This window comes from Phaseolus vulgaris, chromosome 3 (genome assembly GCF_051622355.1).
Source record: "Phaseolus vulgaris cultivar YP4 chromosome 3, ASM5162235v1, whole genome shotgun sequence".
Lineage (NCBI taxonomy): Eukaryota > Viridiplantae > Streptophyta > Magnoliopsida > Fabales > Fabaceae > Phaseolus > Phaseolus vulgaris.
In genome coordinates this window covers 43,151,634-43,168,320 of record NC_143500.1, presented here as the reverse complement: position 1 = coordinate 43,168,320, position 16,687 = coordinate 43,151,634, and the positions used below count along the sequence as shown (strand labels likewise).

At 32.4% G+C, this 16,687-nt stretch overlaps 1 protein-coding gene and 1 long non-coding RNA gene across 4 annotated transcripts; one reads left to right on the top strand and one right to left on the bottom strand.

The window, feature by feature from the left end:
* The first annotated feature begins 1,386 nt into the window (after positions 1-1,386).
* On the top strand, positions 1,387-8,058 carry LOC137807803 (ATPase 11, plasma membrane-type). 3 transcript variants are annotated; one of them, XM_068608607.2, is made up of 22 exons: positions 1,387-1,489; positions 1,836-1,946; positions 2,063-2,182; positions 2,276-2,374; positions 2,465-2,602; positions 2,750-2,884; positions 3,013-3,192; positions 3,300-3,506; positions 3,588-3,707; positions 3,798-3,917; positions 4,069-4,191; positions 4,280-4,384; positions 4,478-4,622; positions 5,133-5,297; positions 5,437-5,675; positions 5,864-5,896; positions 6,016-6,097; positions 6,210-6,370; positions 6,598-6,783; positions 6,864-7,046; positions 7,132-7,307; positions 7,672-8,058. In XM_068608607.2, exons 2-22 carry the CDS (start codon positions 1,893-1,895, stop codon positions 7,766-7,768), a joined length of 2,868 nt encoding a protein of 955 aa, XP_068464708.2. In that variant the 5' UTR covers positions 1,387-1,489; positions 1,836-1,892; the 3' UTR covers positions 7,769-8,058. The 3 variants fall into 3 exon arrangements, with proteins under 3 accessions (XP_068464708.2, XP_068464706.2, XP_068464705.2); XM_068608605.2 differs by having other exon boundaries at positions 1,425-1,528; XM_068608604.2 differs by having other exon boundaries at positions 1,441-1,689.
* Positions 8,059-13,787: 5,729 nt separating this feature from the next.
* LOC137805934 (uncharacterized) lies at positions 13,788-15,549 on the bottom strand. The gene is made up of 3 exons (XR_011080281.2): positions 15,432-15,549; positions 15,079-15,154; positions 13,788-13,982 (listed from the first exon to the last, which is right to left on the bottom strand). It is a non-coding gene; the product is annotated as an uncharacterized LOC137805934 (long non-coding RNA).
* Between the last annotated feature and the right edge of the window lie 1,138 nt (positions 15,550-16,687).

Sequence of the window (16,687 nt, the reverse complement as noted above, 5' to 3'; positions counted from 1 at the left end):
AAGATACTTAGTTATAATTCATAACTTTGTTAGTGATGTAAAAGCTTTGCAGCAAACATGGTCCATCTTTGCATGACATTCTCTCACTTCTAAATGGTGAAATTTCATTTTACTGTTTCTTCAAATGAAATGCACTTGCATTACATTTTCTTAAAAAAATTTGGACTAATTTTGCTAACTTATTTGTCATACCCACTCTTAATATTTTTTATGAGTATTAAATAATGATATTTCTTACATGGACCATGTCATAACCTTGAAACCACTAATAGGAAAGATTCCCATGACATGCAATGATGATTAAAGGATAAAAACACAAACAAAACCTAAAATAGAAGATTTTGAAGTGATTCTATACCTTTTACCTATATCTACACTAACATTTCAATAAATATTCATAATATAAAAAAACAGATTAGATATATATTTTTTAAAATCTTTCCAAAATACAAGTTTTAGTTGAACAACCATTCACTTCCAATTATGCTTCTTTCTTCACACCAATCCCCTTTTATAGCAATAGTAAATGGTTCCATTTATAAATGCAATTTAATTCACCTGTATTTTTTCTTTGCCTGCCATTTTAATGTTTCAATGTTGTTTTATAAGAGACAAAATATATTTTCCCATCTCTTATAATGTTATAATGCAACTCAGGAACTTTTATCCACTTGCATTTATTTAGAAATAATTTTTATATAGATCTTATCCAATAAGTATAAATATTGGCCATTATAATATTGTAAACAATTATTATAAAGGCTATTTCTCCGTACATTACTCAATTTAATTAAATTCTAGACAGAATGAGACATAACAGTAACATAATGAAAACTAGTTTGAAAATTAGTAATGTTTTTAAGAGTAAAACATTTATATTCTTAAAATTTTATATCAAAACTTTACCCATAATTATTTTAGAACAAGGCATATTAGTTACTAAATATTAAGAGCTTTGGTTTCTTTTAAAAATGAAAATGTTTTAGAATATAATTTAAATCACAAAGATAACTCCAAATCTATAAAATCTTATCATTTCGCATCAATAAAACTGTATAAAAATTATAAAATTGTTGAGCCCAGATATGTTTAAAAAAACACTTTTACAACACATATTTATTGAAAACTATTTATATTAAAAGAACAACTACAGATCACAGTTTAGACAAATAACTTAGCAATATAAAAATACAATGTCAAATATAATGTGAAGCAAGACAAAAATTTGCATTTATTAAGACTGAGACATTATCTCTTCTACTGGATTTTTATCATAAAAAAAAATTATTGATATAAGTTTTGGCATTTTATTTTAGATTTTATCTTAATTATTCATATTTGGAATGTAGCTTGGCATTATGTCCATAATAAAAGGTGAAATTAGATAACTTTTATATTTTCTTGAAACATTATCTCATTCAAAAAGCAAAATTTGAAGAAGAAAAAAATGTAAAGGGAAGGATAGGCAGAGATAAATAAAGATGTGACTGTGAGTATGTTACCTAGCAAGTGGCTCTAAGTATGTAATGTATGTGTGTACTACTAATACTGCTGCAACTCTAACATGGTTTCTTTCACATGCATATGCAATCCATAGGAGTTTGTGTTTGTGCTTTTCTGTGTTGTGAAGAGTAGTTGTTGTTGTACATCGTTTCAATCTTGGATCCCAAACTTCGGGGTCATAGTTAGGTTGTCTACTCCTACCTATAACCATACCATACGCTCTTGCAGTTTGCACACTTTTTTTATTTACTTGTACTTAGTGCCAACTCTTTCGGTTGGTGCACTTCTTCAGGCACGCAAGCTAACTCTTGATTTCTGAACGGTTTTGCTAGTGAGAGCAAAGTTGGTAGCTATAGAGATACACAGAGAAGAAGAAGAAGAAACCCAGGATGGGGGACAAGTCCCAAGTGCTGGAGGCTGTGTTGAAGGAAACTGTGGATTTGGTAACATTAACACAGATCTGAATCACTCTATCTCTGTTTTGTTGCTTGTTGAGTCTTTCTTGGCCTTTTTTTTTTTCACTGATGGGACTTTATTTTTATTTACTTTGTGAATGCAGGAGAACATACCCATTGAGGAGGTTTTGGAGAATCTGAGATGTAGCAGGGAAGGTCTCAGCAGTGAAGCTGCTGAGGAGAGGCTTACCATTTTTGGTCACAACAAGCTTGAAGAGAAGAGAGTACTCTCTCTCTCTCTGTTTTTTTTTCATTCATTAAATCACACTTCCAAAATTGAATTTTTATGGTGAATTGTCTTCTGGAGTACTTTTCAGGAGAGCAAATTTTTGAAGTTTTTGGGATTTATGTGGAATCCTCTATCATGGGTTATGGAGGCTGCTGCTATAATGGCAATTGCGCTTGCAAATGGAGGGGTGAGTGAACTTAGCTTTTGAGACTTTATATTGGCAATGAATGAGTTTGTAGGTTGATTCTTCGGACTTGTTCCTTGAAAAATTGTGCAGGGGAAAGCTCCTGATTGGCAAGACTTTGTGGGTATCATTACATTGCTTGTCATCAATTCAACCATCAGTTTCATCGAGGAGAACAATGCTGGTAATGCTGCAGCAGCTCTCATGGCTCGGCTCGCTCCAAAAGCGAAGGTATCAACTCTGTCTTTCTTTTGTTTTATCTCAATATTGCCTGGGTGTGTGGATTCCATATTCTTATTGGTCCAGTTTGCATCTGAAAGGAATTTTGTCTTTCTTTTTCCTTTTATAGTTTCTTTTCTCATAAATGTGTTTGTAAAGGTTCTTAGAGATGGTAGGTGGAATGAGCAAGATGCTGCTGTCCTAGTTCCTGGTGATATAATCAGCATCAAGCTCGGAGATATTATTCCAGCAGATGCTCGGCTTCTTGAAGGGGATCCTTTGAAAATTGATCAAGTGGGTTATTTGTTTATTATTTTTATTATTATTTTTAAATATCTATCACATACTATTTGTTCTTTGAATCCTCCACATGCCTAATTGGTCAATTATCCTCTTTTTCCTTTGTGTTTTGTGCTTTTCAGTCTGCACTTACAGGTGAATCACTTCCAGTGACAAAGGGTCCTGGTGATGGAGTATACTCTGGTTCAACCTGCAAACAGGGAGAGATTGAAGCTGTTGTCATTGCTACTGGTGTTCATACATTCTTTGGGAAAGCTGCTCATCTTGTTGATACCACAAATCAAGTGGGTCACTTTCAAAAGGTAACTTATGAGAGAATGTAACTTTTCACTCCTCCCTTGCAATCTTACTGATATTAATTGTATAGAATTTCAGATTTCATTGTTATATTCTTTTGCTCCTTTTTCAGGTCTTGACTGCAATTGGGAACTTTTGCATATGTTCAATTGCAATTGGGATGGTTATCGAGATTATTGTTATGTATCCCATCCAAGATAGACCCTATCGTCCTGGAATTGATAACCTCCTTGTACTTCTGATCGGAGGAATTCCAATTGCCATGCCCACAGTTTTGTCTGTGACCATGGCCATTGGTTCTCACAGGCTATCTCAGCAGGTCAGTCTGGTTCTTTTGGTTTAGCACCTTGGGTTTGGGTGGACATATGCAGGTAAAAACTAATGGAGATAATGTCTGCAGGGGGCTATCACAAAGAGGATGACAGCCATTGAAGAAATGGCAGGCATGGATGTGCTTTGTAGTGATAAGACTGGGACTCTGACACTAAATAAGCTTACTGTTGACAAAAATCTAGTTGAGGTTGGATGATTAATGGCTGAATGGTGTTATTTGTTGGTTATTTTTGTGTTTGATATCCACTTGTTCTGATAAATTTTGATTTTAATCAAGGTTTTTGCAAAAGGAGTGGATCCAGATACTGTTATTTTGATGGCTGCCCGAGCTTCAAGGCTTGAGAATCAAGATGCAATTGATACAGCCATAGTTGGGATGTTAGCTGACCCAAAGGAGGTTAGTCATATTCATACATTTATTATTCCCTTGCATTCCTCTTGAGGCATATTTTTTAGCTTCAAGCCTGCAACTATAACGTGCACATTGACACATCTTTCTAAATTCAAGCTGACTAGCTTTTTTCTTTTTTAACTTACTGCCACTTAAGGCACGCGCTGGTATACAAGAAGTACATTTTCTTCCTTTCAATCCTACTGATAAGCGGACTGCATTGACTTATCTTGATCATGACGGTAAAATGCATAGAGTAAGCAAAGGTGCACCGGAACAGGTAATTTGGCAACATTGTTTGTGTAGTTTTATATTAACAGTTGGTCTTGTGTATTATCATTGTGATGTGATCTGTTCATGATATTTAGATCCTGAATCTTGCACACAATAAGCCAGAGATTGAACGTAGAGTTCATTCAGTGATAGACAAGTTTGCAGAGCGTGGTTTACGATCTCTTGCTGTAGCATACCAAGTAATTAATTTATTGCTTAATCAATCGGTGCCTTTTTATACTAATGTTTTAAGTTGGAAACGTTAATTTAGGCTTCTTCATTTTTTTATACAGGAAGTTCCAGATGGAAGGAAAGAGAGTGCTGGAGGTCCATGGCAATTTGTTGGCCTTCTGTCTCTCTTTGACCCACCTAGGCATGATAGTGCAGAAACAATACGGAGGGCACTAAACCTTGGAGTAAATGTCAAAATGATTACAGGTCTGTAACATAACATAGTGAACACCTTTGCTTTGCTTGTGTTATGATAATGAAATCATAATTCTTTATAGCCTATGTAACAAGTTTAATAAGGACTGGAAATAAGCTGTTGTATTATATAAGCAGCAGATGTGATCTTAGTCCCGTGAATGTTGACAATCCTGATTTATCTTGCTTGTTATTCACCAAACTTGTTACTTATTGATCAGAATTATTTTCTTTTTTTGTGGACATTATTGGTCTGAGTTATTATGGAACTTAAATTTACATATTCGTACAAGTAGGTGAAAGATTTTGCTTTAGATGGGTTGACAAACCGCAATCTGATTATCTTTGTTATGTACTGAAAGAATTTGTAATCCATGGTATGGTATCTTTGGAAATTAACTTGTACATTTAAAGTAAAGGTTTTTATTTCTGAAAATGGCCAACAATATAATGCTTGTATGAAATTATGAACCCCGTTTTCTCCTCCCAATACTCAATTATGTATCTTCCTTTTTCTATTAGGGGATCAGCTAGCTATAGGAAAGGAAACAGGCCGTCGCTTGGGAATGGGTACCAATATGTATCCTTCATCAGCTTTGCTTGGACAGGACAAAGATGAATCCATTGCTGCCTTACCAATTGATGAGCTAATAGAAAAGGCTGATGGATTTGCTGGTGTATTTCCTGGTATGCTTCTGTGTTGTCATTGCAATTTATTGGTTTGCTTATTGTTGACATGTGGTGGATGGAAGGTTAATTGGTAATTGTAGTAATTTGGTATTATATGATTCTTTGCTCATATTAGTTGGTTTGTATATTTGGTCAGAGCACAAGTATGAGATTGTGAAACGCTTGCAAGCTAGGAAACATATTTGTGGAATGACTGGTGATGGAGTGAATGATGCACCTGCTCTCAAGAAGGCAGACATTGGTATAGCTGTCGCTGATGCTACTGATGCAGCTCGTAGTGCATCTGATATTGTTCTAACAGAACCGGGCCTAAGTGTTATTATTAGTGCTGTTTTGACCAGCCGAGCTATCTTTCAGAGAATGAAAAATTATACAGTGAGCTATTTAATTACTGTTACTCAACAGCTTCCCCCTGTTAAATCATCTATATCATTGTTACTTCTACTGCTATGATCCTCTATACCGTACATTAGTGTTTGGGAAATATTTTTGTTTTGGTCATCTCGCTTGTCATAATCTGTTTATTATACTTACATTTGATCAATATTACTTCTATCATGCAGATTTATGCAGTCTCAATTACAATTCGTATTGTGGTAGGTCATTTTGCAACTCCAGGTTTAATTTTCTACCTGGCATGCCATTTTGGATGATGTAACGATGAGATGGGTCTAATTTTGTTTTGCTATGTTCTACATGTTTGACATGCTTACAGCTTGGTTTCATGTTGCTGGCTCTTATATGGAAGTTTGACTTTCCACCCTTTATGGTGCTTATTATCGCCATCCTAAATGATGGTTCGTTGTTTCTTTTCTTTGTCATTCTTTCCTGTTGCCTATCTCCTGCATCATGCTTCAATGTATGTGACCTTGAGTTTTATTGGTGACTAATGTTTATTTAACATTGCAGGAACTATTATGACAATTTCTAAAGATCGTGTAAAACCATCTCCTCTGCCAGATAGCTGGAAGCTAGCTGAGATATTTACTACTGGTGTTGTGCTTGGAAGTTACTTGGCGATGATGACAGTCATATTCTTTTGGGCAGCATACAAAACAGATTTTTTCCCAGTATGTCTTCTATGATTTCAGTTTCATATCTGAATTCATCGTGACATATGTGAACGTTGTTTCACCCTTTATGGCAGCAATGTTAGCTAGGACTCATTAATGTTATGATCTAATGTTTCCTATTTATTTGAATCAATGTTCACTCATTACCTACCTAGATTCTTCGTTTGGCTGTTTTGGATGGCTAGTTGATTTATTCATCTTGTCTGCTATATTTTCATTTTCAGCAAGTTTTTGGAGTCTCAACTCTTGAAAAAACTGCTCAGCATGATTTTCGAAAACTTGCGTCTGCAATCTATCTTCAAGTGAGCACTATTAGTCAGGCTCTTATATTTGTAACTCGATCACGAGGTTGGTCATATGTTGAGCGTCCTGGTTTATTGCTGGTGGTTGCTTTTATAGTTGCTCAACTGGTAAGCCACAAAACCATTTAATTCTGCTGTACATTTTTTTATCGCAATAAGTTTGGTGATGGATTTGTTGTTTTGTGCAGATTGCCACTTTGATTGCAGTATATGCTAACTGGAGCTTTGCTGCAATTGAAGGAATAGGTTGGGGTTGGGCTGGTGTTATATGGTTATATAACATAATATTCTATATCCCACTTGATATCATTAAATTTTTAATTCGCTATGCTCTCAGCGGTAGGGCATGGGATCTTGTCATTGAGCAAAGGGTGAGCAGAGCTTGTTTTATTGAGTGATTAACCCGAGGCTGGTTTTAGTTCTTGCTCTATGCTTATGGATTTCACTGTCTTGTAGATTGCATTCACAAGGCAAAAGGACTTTGGGAAGGAACAACGTGAACTTCAATGGGCACATGCGCAAAGAACATTGCATGGATTACAACCACCTGACAGCAAGTTCAATGAGCGCACACATGTCAATGAACTCAATCAAATGGCCGAAGAAGCTAAAAGGAGAGCTGAAATTGCAAGGTAATTGTTTTTATTTCTAAGGAATTAAGGTGGGGATAAATATCAGAATATTGCATTCACGATTTCAAGGGGATATATACCATATGCAATGCAGGCATACAACTGCATAATTATATCTAAAAATATTTGCAAAAGTTTGGAGCTTTAGATGCTCCATGCAAGTTGAATATAAGCTGCAAAAAATGTTTTGAAGTGTGGAACAACAATAACCAAAACAACAACAACTACTCCCACTAATTCTCCTAAGATATGAGTTAAGAATTTCATCTTTTTGTTTTAGGATAAATACTTATACTAAAGTCTTATATGGATAAATTTATTTTCTATAAACCGCAGTTATTTATTTCCTAGTGATTGTATGCAGGTTGAGAGAACTCCATACACTAAAAGGTCATGTAGAATCAGTTGTGAGATTGAAGGGACTTGACATAGACACAATTCAGCAAGCATACACAGTTTGAATATGCTTATCATATATTTGCATAGTTATACTGTAAAGAGTTACATTCTAGTGTTGCTGAGAAGAATATAATGTAATGATTACACATGTTCAACTTTAATGTCCTTTTTACTCTGCCGTCTGTTTCGAGTTTTGTGAGGTCAATTTATGTGATCTTGTTTCCTGTTAGTTATCACTCTACCTCCCACGTTTTCTCCACAATTTCATGATGCCAAGAACTGTGAGAAATTCATCCTTGTATTCTATGCTTCTGAACTCATTTCTATCTATATACCTCCTCAGTTTCTTTCTCTTTTGGAAATTAAACAGAACAAGTTGGAATTGAAGAACTATCCATAGATTGTGTCATGGAGATAAACACCTTGTTCAAAACAAAAAATTGAATGCTGATATTTTAAGGTGAGGAGAGTATTTTAACAATATAGTGCATTATTGTAACTTTCTATGGTGATAGAGGTGTCATGTCATACGAGTTGAGTTAATTTGGTCACTAATTGTTTGGGTTGGTAAAAAAGTTCAAATGAGGTTGTTTACTTAACTTTGGGTCAAAGTGACTATGAGCTGAATTTCTTCACCTAACTCTTTCTCTTCTTATTTTTAATTCACTTAATTTGGGTTTTTAAGATTGAATTCTCTAAATGATTTATAAAAGGTAGTACTTTTTTCTTCTATTTTTTTATAATTTAGTTGAGCTAACTTAACCCATCAAGCTAGGTTTCCCTGAGTTGGATTATATTTGTTTGGCTCCTAAACAAGTAGTTTAAAACAGATTGATGTACTTTTTTTGTCAACTATATATGAGTTAATTTAGTTACGTTTTTTCTTAATATATAAACGAGTTAAGCCCCTTTGAAACCTTTTGATGAAAGGGAAGTGAATGCATTGGTAAATTTGGAGTGATTTGCACAAAAGCTAAAAGTTGGGATCTCTCTATCACTGTTTCTACAATTAGAAGCAGGAGAGTAGGATAAGAGATAATGTATTTGTGGTTCAAATACTAATAGTTAAAGTATAGTTTGTGAAGCCCTGAATCCAGAAGGAAAAGAAGGTGGTTTGGATGAATGAGTATCCATATCCATTTGCTAGAAGCCGAAAAGAATAATGGCAGAAAAGATGGGAGTGCAGCAATAATGGTATATCACAAGTATGCATTTGTCCTTTCAACCTATTATGAGATTCTTCACTATGTGGGCCATGCCATTCCTGAAATATATGGTTAACATGGAGGCTATAGGCACTCTTTGTGATGGAGAAAGTGTCAAAAACTTTTCCAATTCACAATTTTAGGAGCAATCATCATCCTCAGACTGACAAGCCAGAATTTTGGAGATGATAAACTCTGGAGGGACAAAAAGCCTACGAGGTTATTCCTTTTGAGCCTTTTCCTTTTTGTAAGTATAGTTCATTGTTTCATCAAGTGTACACACCACTTATCCCCTTTGGCTGCATCATAAAATATGTTACAAATTTAACACAAAGCCTTCAACTTCATTGAGCTTAACACAGTTGTAACATCCTTATTTATTACATCTAAATACTACATCTTGCATTCTATTATCAAAAATAAATATTTACATATGTTAAAACAAAATATACAAACAAAACATCAAATGCTCCTTTCGCTGAGTGAAGTTCTATCACCTTAAACATAATCTTTTTTTGTGTAAAAACACAATCATCACATAAAAAAAAAAAAACACAACACAAACAACAAAGTAAGTTAGCCATTTTTAAAACTTCTAATAAGATGTAACTTTAATTAACAAGCTTAAATTCATCAATCCTCATACATTTCAAAAAGAAATCAAGTGTCTATACAAATTTATAGTTAATCTTTCTCATGTCAGACTTACTGACCCACTAACACAGAAACACTTGACTATACTTATGAAAGACTCGTGTATTGAAATTAACATTCAAATACCTGCATCTGTTATACTACTCGATGTGAATCCACACAACCATGCGCATAATATATAATCTCAACATCAAATCACCTCATATGACAAGGTTAATTCATATGAGCTGTCAAGCCAGATTATTTTTCAAATCACAAACAAAGTCATATGTGTTGGGTCTATTAGAGTCTAAGTTCAAGAGGGGAGGGGTGAATTGAGCTTATAAAATTTTCGCAAGAACACACAATTTTCAGTATATCAGAGGCAAAAGAACAGATTGTTTTTACATGAAACGGATTGATTCTTCAGAGCAGTCTAATACAATTTGAATTTGTTCAAATTAAAATTGTAATCAACAGAGGGTTATAACTTAGTTGGATTTTATGAGTATGAAGAATACAGCTATGCTAAGCAATCAATCACATTCATTCAACACAAGGTTTTAATGAGAATGAATCTTTCTCAGGTTTTAATGAATAGACTATTTGTTCACAGATCAGTTACAACATCATATACAACTGCCTTGTTTATGATCAGAGAGCTTTAACAAATCAGGAAGAACAATTTTTATTTAAACCCAGAATTAATAGATTCAATTTCAAAAGAACAGATTTAGTTCTTGACAGAATTAAGCAAAACCAGAAATGAGTGCAGGGATGAGAAGAAAAGGCACGCAAGTTTTTATATTGGTAAAGAACAGATTTAGTTCTTGACAGAATTAAGCAAAACCAGAAATGAGTGCAGGGATGAGAAGAAAAGGCACGCAAGTTTTTATATTGGTTCACTCATACAGAGCTACATCCAGTTTCACCTTACCCCAAGGTGGAATACACTAAAAACAGTACCAATCACTTACACACACAGCAGTTCTTGGACACTACAAGAACAATACAACCAATGCTGAAAAACCCTATTTCAGCACACCTTGCACTCCAAGAAACCCTATCAAGGAGTGACTAACACTTACACCTTTACAAACCAGAATAAAGGAAATATTACACCTGAAAAGAAGATGCAAGAACTCAAAACCAGTAGTTCAATTTGTTGCAGAACTGCACCAACACCTTCACCAAGATCAAAGGTTTCCTAGAACAAGCACACTTGAAAATTCCTTTGGAAAACCTTTTAAAAAAACTTTCAATCCTTCTTCTCACATAGAAAATGTTTGATCTCTGTCAAAAACGTAATTGTTCAGCATCCTTTCATGTGAGAGAGACTTTTCTTTATATAGAAAACAGTTTCTAACTTCTTTTCAAAAAACAGTTGAAAAGCTGTTATGAAAACAACAGATTCAGTTTTAAACTTAACAGATTTATTTTGTGAAAACTGCCAACTCAGCTAACTGAAATAACTGTCTGAGTTGTACCTTTGGTGCCCTAACTAACTTTCGAAAATCCTTTCAGCAGACCAAAGAATAAACCTGTTCTTTTACAGAGAAACAGATTAATTTTTGTGTGGTATCCTGATTTTAGGAGAAAACTCTAAAAAGCTTTTGAAAAGACTTTTAACCACTTCATGTGCTTGATCTAGGCTTGGTTAGGCATCTAGGATAGATCAAGTAGCAAAAGGCAACCTTACACAACCACAAGCCTACATACAAGATCATTTAAACCTATTACAAACTTCAAAACAAACTAGCTATTTTCTACATCAAACACACACTAACACTAGGTAGAGAAGAGACTTCATCCATCTTCAACAATATGAACCTCCTTCGACTCTCATCACCTTAATAACTTCATCTATATTATTTCATTATACCTGTAGAATCAGAATCATCTCTTTCACAGAGCACTCATAAATCAATACACTCTCCTAACAATCTCAATACGATATTTTCTTTCCTGAAAATACTATGTCTCAATTATAATTTCATATTTCACATCTTACATTATTCAAAATCACACCATTTAATCACATCAAAGCTTAAAAGTAAACAACCCAAAAATTTACATAAAACACATAAAAATTAAAGGATTTTCAAATTAACTATATAATTAAAATTCACATAGAAAATAGTTAAAAACAATAAACAATAATAAAACAAAAAACATAGAAGCAAATCTTAAAATTTAAGTTTTTTAACTTGAGCGAAAATAATCTTGCTTCAGCAAAAATGACGAAAATCCTCTCGCTTAAGTGAAAAGGGATCCGAGAACACCCCAAATTCACCCCATTTTCGCTTGAGCAAGAATACCGCGGGATTCTCGCTCAAGCGAAAATGGACACCTTATTTTTCATCCTATTTTCGCTTGAGCAAAAATAGGTATGGAACTCACTCTCTCATACTAGCTTGAGCGAGATATGCAGTAGAAAGTTTCCCAACAACTTATCTCCTTAACATTTTTCACCAAAAATTACATTGAAAACTTATATTTTTATAAACTTACAACATTAAAATGATACTTCTTTTCTTAAGATGATAGAGATACTCTGTCAACATATATATTCATTATTTCTAAACCAATTTCCAATCATTCATATCTACAAAACAATAACATACAGTCTTACACTTAAGTAGAATTCATAATGCAATTCAAGTCAAATTATACTACCATTCAACACTTTCAATCTCAAATGAAATACCATTGATAACTCATTAAGATCAAAACAACATATACTATACAAAATACACAAAATCAACCATTTTTAATAATGCACTACTTTACTCAACAACAAACAATTATGCAAGAAAACTTGAGATTGGTTCTATTGAAAATTAAAATCAGCTTCCTTTACAAAAAGCTCAAATCCTACAAGCCCAAGGGTAGCTTAACCTATATCACAAAGTCCTGATCAAAGATCTAACGATCTAGGACTCATAACTAATCTTGAAGTTAGATACACCACATGAAATGCCTATACCAAAGGTAAGTTAATAAGTTCAAAACTGACTCAAAAGAAGAAGAAACAAAAATGAACTTACTGTATCTAATCTGATCAGGCAGTCTTGTAGTATTCACTTATAAGAATCCAATGATGAACGCCGATAATCAGTTTGATGACGTAGGGATTCAAAAAGTTAGAGAGAAGATAGAAGAAAAAAAAAAGTTTAAAGAGATGATGATTTTTTAAAATGAGACTTGTGGTCTTCCTATTTATTACTATTTTCACTTTAATAATATATCACTTCTATTCTAAAACTATTTTCTAAGTCTTTTCAACCATTTCACACAAAACAAACTTCTTTTTTCTTAACACTAGTAATATGACACAATTTTTATTAATAATTATTATTATTATTATTATTATGATCATTATTAATTACATTTTTGTCCTATTAATTTTTTTTATTCAATTTGATCCTTTATTAATACAAATTTCAAAAAATATCTACTAAGTATCTCAATATTAAAAATTCAACAATGCTATTTTAATGGTCAATCAAATACTTTTAACAATTCTTCCGGTTAAAAGACATAATTTTAGTTTTATAAATTGTACTATCTATTATTAATAAATTTTTAATTGGGTAAAAAATATTACTATATTTTTTTAACTAATTTACAATATAAAGAGACCAATCCCGACATGTTTAATAGATGTTATGACATAAATTACATACTCTTATTTTATATAATAAGATATTTAACTACTGTGAAATATTAGTAAACCGCCTACTAAGTAGTATATTGCAAATTACAATCACTACAAGAAAATAATGAAATAGAAAGTAAATTACAGTCATTATAAGAAAATTATAAAATAAAAATCAATTTTTAGAGACCAAAATAATTAGTTGCAACAGTAATTAAATTAGAGACCATTTTAGAAACTAAAAATAAGATTGGTTTCTAAATTAGTTTATATTATTGTTAGATAGTTTTTAAATGGATATCTAATTAGCAACCAAGATTTTTGTTACCAAATTTAGAAACTATATAATTGATAGTTAAAATATTGGTTGCTAATTAGATACTAGTTTAGAAACTATTTAACAATAATAGAAACTAATTTAGAAACCAATTTTTTTTAGTTTCTAAAATGATATCTAATTTAGTTACTATTGCAACTAATTATTTTTTATCTAAAAATTGGTTTTTATTTCATGGTTTTATTGTAGCGTGTGTTTTTATGAATAATTTGATTTTTTTATGAATAGTTAGAATTTACATCAAACTGAATATATTAAGATGAATATATTAAGAGTGAGAATATTTAATGGGACTTAAGTGATGATAAACATTTTATTAAAAAGAATTTTATGAATAATGTGTGTTGGCATTTCTTGACACAGCAGGTACGTCTTATTATGGATTATGCATAGAAATTTTCATTTGTATCCAGTTGATACGAATCAGAGTCTTCCTTGGAACCCTGCAAAATAGTGACCATGGAATAGAAACAATGCTTAGATTTTCGATAGCTTCTCCTTTTTATAAACATAGGAGCATATTATATTTCTGGAATGTAAGAAGTGAAAGAACTGAAAAGATAAAAATAAAAAGTTGATACAAGAAGAAAGAAAATGTCAGAAAAAAAGCATGCAATAATCATTATCTCCTCCTAGACATTTAAAGATGGCCATATATTCTAAAAGACATCAAAACTAGTTATAATTTGGTGGGTTTGTTAGAGAAATTGTTTGACCCATATTATAAAGAATGATTAAGGTAAGAACACAAAGTAGCACTTAAAATACTTGTTCAGTGTATGATGAAACCTAACTGTTGACTTTGTAATCACCATTTTTGTCCCACATTGAAAGTGTGGATGTAGTGTCAGCATCCGTGCATTATGAGAAGCAATAAAAACCAATATGAACAAGATAATGTTTGACGAGTAAGGGCACTCGGTGAGCAATAATGACTCTTGTTTCTCAAAGGTAGTATTTTCTTAGTTTCTTGGTGTTTTCTGGAAGGTTTGTAGGGATAGATATTTTCTTAGTCTCTTGATCTTTTTGGTTTTTTCATCTCTTGGTGATATCGGATTTCTTGTCTCTCCGTGGTCTCGATCTCTTGAGACAGGAATATCTATAATAAAACTCCGATGCACAAATCAATATTAGGTTTAAATAGATGTTTTACTACTGCATATAAAAGTTCATGGTTAAAAATATTATATAAAAATGATTCTCAAAACTTATTACGGTATCGTTATAAATTAGTTGTATATAAATCATATTAATAATATGTGTAAAAAATTATCGAAAAAATTTAAAAAAATAATTATAATAATGGTTTTAGTAGGAATCGTTGTTATAATGTTTTGATTGGTTCTTAAAAAGGGTTTTCAAATGAAATCGTTGTTATAAGTGTATTTTAAAAAAAATAATTATTATTATTTTTGCATAAAGTATCAAATTTTCAAAACAATAATGCATGTAATATCACAATTTAAATATGAAAATTTACAAAAAATTCTATAAATATATGAAAAAGTTTTGTCATTCTAAAGTGTTATACATGATTACCTTAATATGCATCCAAGTGAGTTTCTTTACATTTGTACTTCTCCTCCCAATCAACACAACATGTTAAAAATAAACACTGAAATAATAAGATTTCATGTTAGAACACACACATAACATTATGTAATGTATGAGTAATAAATTTGTGAATGTAATATAATCATGATGGTTTGATAAATTTATAATTTATACTAGAAAACATCATGCAAAATTTTAGAATTTTCTGACAAGTGTAAGTATGAGAACTAAAACCTCAAAATACCTAAATAATACTTAAAAATTAAAAAAAATAATAGTAAATGATGGATTTTTGGAGGACCCCAATCCCTTTCGGAATCGGCTACGTGATTCATTACCTCGTTTCAAGCAACTTTTTCCTTTTTTTTGTGTCTCCATCCGATTTCTTCGTTAGAAGTTATGACCGTTTAAAGTTTCTTCGTGCTAATTTTGGCCAACTCCAAATCTATCATTCTTCTCCTCAATGCCAAGACATCAAATATCCACTAAATTAAGTTTCCACAAACCCTAAACTATTAACTAATCAACACATACATTCAAATATTTATTAAAAAATTTAAAATCCTAACCAATAAAAATACTAACCTTCTATAGTGGAGTTGCAGGTGCAGTCCGGCGTGGGTGGCAGTGAGATGTCTGATGCGATGATAGTAAGTGATCCGACGTGGTGGTTAGGTGAGGTGAAAAAGAGGTATGGCGCTGTAGAGAGGTGTTGGAGGCGTGCGGATGTCCGTGTGTGGAGGTATTGGCAGCGTGCAGAGGAGAGATGCACAGGGAGGAGGTGGTGCTAGCGAAGGACTCGTGGTGGTGGCAGTGGAGCGAAGGTACGATAGGTGAAGGAGCGACAATGAATAGTGAAGATGAAGAAGGAGCGATAGTGGATGCACAAAGTGAAGAAAGAAGAACGAAAACACGCAAAGTGAAAAAGTGAAAATGAGAGAAACTGGACACGTAAGAGTTAAAAGCAGTACAGTACGTATAACGACAGTTCATAGGACTATCGTCGTTATTTGAGAACCAAATTAACACGATGGTCAACTGTTATTTAAAACAAAAATTAATTATAAATTTATTGTTGTCTATAACAATGATTTTAGGACAATTGTCTTTGTTTGAGGTCGTTACTATGAAATTTTGTAGTAATAATTACTTCTTAATCATTATTTATGAAATGTTAAGACTTAATTATTTATTAATAACATCATTAATGCAGTCTTTGGGCTCTTGGTCACTCAGTATACAAATCTGAGCGCAAACACATATAATTTTACAATTTAACTCAATTTACTTTCGAACTATATTAGTTAAAATTATATTGCTTTGATTTTTAATATAATATAACCGTCTTAATATTATAGAACTAAATTTTTTAAATGTAACAAATCTAAAAACTATTTTAATTACTTTTGTAAATTATCTTAAACATAGATTCGTTTTATTATAACTATATTCAGAAAATGTCTTTGGATTTAATGTGATAAGGATGATTCAGAGCTACTAAGTCAACGAGTCAATTTATGTTTCTCTTTCTTCTAGAAATCTTTTGACTCTATCATCTTTCATCATTGAAGACAATGAGAAATTGGATTGCCCT